The sequence below is a fragment of the Sylvia atricapilla genome, unplaced genomic scaffold (assembly GCF_009819655.1).
Source record: "Sylvia atricapilla isolate bSylAtr1 unplaced genomic scaffold, bSylAtr1.pri scaffold_113_arrow_ctg1, whole genome shotgun sequence".
NCBI classification, from domain to species: Eukaryota; Metazoa; Chordata; class Aves; order Passeriformes; family Sylviidae; genus Sylvia; species Sylvia atricapilla.
Genome location: NW_027077041.1, coordinates 52,838 through 57,683, shown reverse-complemented (window position 1 = coordinate 57,683; position 4,846 = coordinate 52,838). Strand labels below are relative to the sequence as shown.

The 4,846-nt window shown below is 51.2% G+C and overlaps 1 protein-coding gene across 1 annotated transcript; it reads left to right on the top strand.

Moving 5' to 3' along the window:
• The first annotated feature begins 3,299 nt into the window (after positions 1-3,299).
• On the top strand, positions 3,300-4,298 carry LOC136374735 (olfactory receptor 287-like). Its single transcript, XM_066340128.1, is given in 2 exon segments — positions 3,300-3,580; positions 3,583-4,298. Coding segments are annotated over 2 exon segments (846 nt in total). The 5' UTR covers positions 3,300-3,450.
• Positions 4,299-4,846: the final 548 nt, after the last annotated feature.

The following is a 4,846-nucleotide window of genomic DNA, read 5'->3' as shown; positions in this document are numbered from 1 at the left end:
CCGTCTTTTTGCCATTAATGTATTTCTAAAAACATTTTTATTATTCATCACAGAAGTGGCTAGATTCAGTTTTACATGGGCTTTCCTATCTGTAATTTTCTTTCCCAGGGTCTAATGATATCCTTAGACTTTCCCCGGGCAACCTTCCCCTCTTTCCAAAGCTGGTGCACACTCTCTTTTGTCCTGAGTTCCTGCAAGAGCTCCCTGCCACTCCAGGCCAGTCATTCTACTTGTCAACTCATCATAGGCACAGCCCTGTGTGTTCAAGATGTTTTTTCTGGAAGTACATCAGTCCGTCTTGGACCCCTTTGTTGAAAGGCTCCTTCCCTTTTAAAAAATCAGTATTGGATTCAGTAGTCTCCAAATCAACACCCTGAACAGGCCCAAGTCTGCCCTCTGGAAGTCCAGTGTAGAAGTTCTGTTGATGCCCATTCCTTGTGAAACTGAATATTGAAAACTCGATTATTCCATGGTTGCTGTAGCCCAGATGGCCCCGAGCACCACATCCCCCAGCAGCCCTTCTCTGTTTGTGAACAGCAGCAGCCAGAGCTTCCCTTGGCAGGGGGAAGAGAAGGAAACCTCCCCAAAGTGCAGCTCAGCCTGGAGCTGAGCACAAGGACAGTCCCTCCAGGGCAGAATTTTGGTGCAGGAGGTGTCCCAGCGTGAGGCTGGGCCATGGCCTGGCTCTGTGTGCCAGGAGCCGGCAGCGCTGGGTGCAGGGAGCCCAGGGAGGGCACAGCAATGCTGGGCTGACAAATGCTGGGGGGACAGCGAGATGGGCGTGTGCAGCCGGCCAGGGCACAGCAGCAGCACGCCCAGGGGGCACAGCCTGCAGGACACATGGCCAAGGGCTGGGCAGGGCTGGCAGGGCCACAGGCACCCAGGCCTTTGTCCCCTGGGCTCTGCCAGCGCCTCGGGAGGCCCCACTGAAGGAACTTTCCTTCCAGGGGCTGCACTTGGCTCCTCCCTGGCCCCTCCCTGAGCAGGCTGGCAGGGCTGGCAGCTTGATGCCATTTGTCCTTGCTGCCATCCCAGTGCCCCAGCAAGAGCCCCGAGCCCCCCGGGAGGGACAGGCCCTGCTGTCCCAGGCCTGGGCTCAGGGCTTGGCCTTTCTGCTCCCTCCAGCCAGCCCAGGCCTGCCTCAGCATTGCAGTGCCCTGCTCACAGCCTCGGGCTCCCTGCACTCCTGGCCTCAAGGATCTGCTCTCACCAGTCCCTGGGGAGCCTTTGGCACTCCCTGCCCTCACTGGGGCCCAGGGATGCTCCAAGGGACTTGGGGTTTTGCTTCTGACTCCTTGAGCAGCTTCTTCTTCCAGCTTCTCTCAGTGCCTGGGGCTCCTGGACTCAGCCCCAAATCCGGAGTGGGGCTGATTAAAATGAAGAAAGCCCTGGGGAGCTCTTTGTCTTTCTTCAGCTCTCTTCAAGTCTGCAGGGCTTGTGCAGCTGCTTGGAGTCAGTTTGGAGTTCTCTTAAGGAGGAAGATTTCAAAGTGCGCCTCATTACTTTTTTATTTTTTTTATCAAGGGTATATTTTTTTGCATTTTCAGTTTTTATGAGAGTTGACAGAAGCATTCCCTAAGTGATCTTAACACTGAATGTCTCTTTAGGAGATTTGGGCATGAAGAAGAATGAGCCCCTGGTGGGCTGACCCTGTTTGGACAAGCTGCTCCTCACTCCAACCTCACCATTTCTGACATTGCCCACCTGGGACTGACATCTCTGTGCCCTGCATCAGAACCTTGTCCCCTGAGCTCTGCTGCTGGGTGTCCCAGCCCATTGCACCGTGTCCCACCTGCTCTCCTCAGTGCTCTGCCTGCACACTGGCCCAGCAGAAGTTTTCCTGTTTGTGAGAAAAGAATGGAAAAGCCTGAGCAGGTTTCCTAAACAACACACCCCACTCAGGAACCACATGCTCAGTACAGGCTGCTACGAATGATGTTACATTTCTGCAGGGGACAGTGTGACCAGAAATGATCTCTCTAAGCAGAATTCTCTGAGTATTTCAGCTGAATTCTCTGTCCCTGTCCTGGATCTCTGTTGAAGGTGGAAGCTGCTGGTGCCATTGTCAGTTCAACCCCTGTTTTGATGTAAACAGATGTTCTCAGGTGGGTTGATCAGGTGTTGCTCAGTGTTCATGCAAAGTTTTGTGTTCCTCATGGAGTCAGTGGTCCATTGTAACACTGCTGATCCAAGACCATGGTGACAGTAAAGAACTTTGAGGCACTGTGGATCCACAGAGACCACGGTGATGTTATGGAACCTCACAGAACAAGGGGCCTTGATGAAAATGTGGGGCCCCATGGAAACAAATATTCATTGTGACACAGTGAGACCTCTTGTAACCAATTGTCCATTGTGACACTGCAGATCCCAGAGACCATGGGGACACTATGGAAGTTCATGGATCCAAGGGGCTGTTGGGACACACCAAGGCCTCGTGGAACCAAGGAGAGCATTTTGGCAGGGCAGAACCAAGGAGGCCATTTTGACAGGACAGACCCTAATGGAACCAAGGATCCATTGTTATACAGCAGGGCTTCATGGAACCAAGGACCCACTGTGGGACTGTGGGGCATAATGGAATCAAGGACACCACTGATACTGAAATCTGGCAGATAGAAACCTTCTCACACAGTTCTGAATATCTCAAAGATGGTATTCTCTATTACACACAGCAGGGTGGACACTCATAGGAACCTACATCCATCTTAGTGCACTGAGCATCAAGTGAACAGAGTTTTTATCAGACACATTATTACATATTCATGAGCTATCCCCACTTTCTTTGACTTTATTTCACATAGATTCACCCCTTATCAGAAGTCCTTACGTAGTCCTTTGGGGTCTGTCACCAACACCCTGTGTCCTATTTAGGTGCTGTTCCTCAGCCCTTGCTTTTGAGTAATGACAATATTTTTGTTTTGCATAAATTCTCCTTTGTCAGTCTTGCAGAGCTGAGCAGACATCCTACTTGTGCTTTGTGTGAGTTACATCCTTTATCTGTTTCTCCAAGGCTGTGCTGCTCTAATCTACTGTTCTCATCAAGTCCCCCGTTTTCTCAGCCCCTTATGAGGATTAGTCTCTCAACATCTCTATTTCATTTTACAACATAGGGCACTAGAACAGTGAAGCTTGATGCAAGCAAAAGCCATACAGCAATTATTCTGGTGACCATTACAGCCAGATGTTTTAACCAACTCCAGCTGGGGAACCATTAAGGAACTTTGGTCCAGATTTCTTCAAATCCTCAAAGAGAGTCATCTTGAGCTCTGCTGTAAAAACTACAATACTGTGTCCCAAAGTCAGTTCTTGAGCTTCCTGCATCAGGACAAGAGCAGCTGCTATTGCATGGGACCAGAAAATGAAAGTGCAGTTACTGAGTTCATCCTCTAGGGTTTCCCAGAGCTTGATCCAAGGCTGCAGCTGTTTTTCTCTCAGATCCTTCTGCTCATGTACCTGACCACAGTGATGGGGAATGCAACAATCATTTTCCTCCTGTGTGTGGATCACCACCTGCAACCCCCCATGGACTTTTTCATCTGCAGCCGGGCCTTCCTGGAAATCTGGTTTACATTCTCCACACCATCCAAGTGTTTGTGTTGCTGAGTTCTGGTCAGAACACTCTCTCACTGAGCAGCTGCTTTACGCAAAACTATTCCTATTTAGCCCTGGGCTGCACAGAGTTTGTCCTGCTCATTGTCATGTCCTTTGACTGCTATGTTGCCATCTGCCACCCTTTGCTCTACGCTGCCATCAGGAAGCCTCAGCTCTGTGTCCACCTGGGTGTTGCTGCTTGGGTCCTCGGCTTTGCCCTGCTGAGCTACAGGCTGCTCCTCCTCTCTGCGCTGTCTTTCTGTGGCTCCAAGATCCCCCATTTCCTCTGTGACAACTCGCCCTTGTTCAAACAGTCCTGCCCTGACACCAGCCTGCTTTGGAAAATAGACTCTGTCTTCTTACCGTGTGTCCAGGTGGGTTCCTTGTGTTTGACTCTGGCTTTTGACATCTGCATCCTGTTCTGTGTTCTGCATCTTTCAACAGCCTCTGGGAGGAAGGAAGCTTTGACTACGTGTTCTTCCCATCCCATCCCCTTATCCATTGCCTGTGGGAGCTGTGTTGCTCTCTACACGTGTCCTGCAGAAGATGTTTCCTTGAGGACCAACAGAACTGCAGCTCTGCGGAACACAGCCCTGTACCCATTCTTAAATCCAGTCATCTACAGCCTTGGGAGCAAATCTGTGATGCTGCCCCTGAACAAATCCATTGCCAGGCCGAGAAGAAGAACAAAGCTTTTCCCCTAACCATGGTGCATTTCTGGAAAGCCATCCATCAATCTGGTATCATCTGTTACACAAAACCAGTGCCTGTGTGTGCAGCCTCCAAACACGGCTGCCTCAGGAGATTGATGCTCCTGCTGGGTTGTGTCAGGTTCAGAGAGAAGAGACTCATCTGCACACCCAGGCAGGGCACCAACAATGGCAGCAGGACAAACTCAGTTCATTCTCTGCCCTAGCTGCTCCAGGGCCCATCTCTGGACAGCCACCAGCTCATTAAGGGCCCATCTCCAGAACAGAGAAGAGCTCAGAGGAACAAATCACAATCCAAATTACAGTTCCTGAGCAATGGACACCTTGTCCCAGCTCCTTTCCTGGGACAGCCATCAGCCCTGGGGCCTGGGTTTGACACCCCAAAGTCACTGAGAGCAGGTCACCATTTGGACTAAGGGGATTGCTGCCATGGTGTGCAGGACAAGCTGTGCTGGACATGGCCAAGGGCCCTGGCAGGGCTGGCAGTGCCCAGGGGAAGCCAAGCCTTGGTGCCCTGGGGCACAGCAGGATCTGTGCTACCA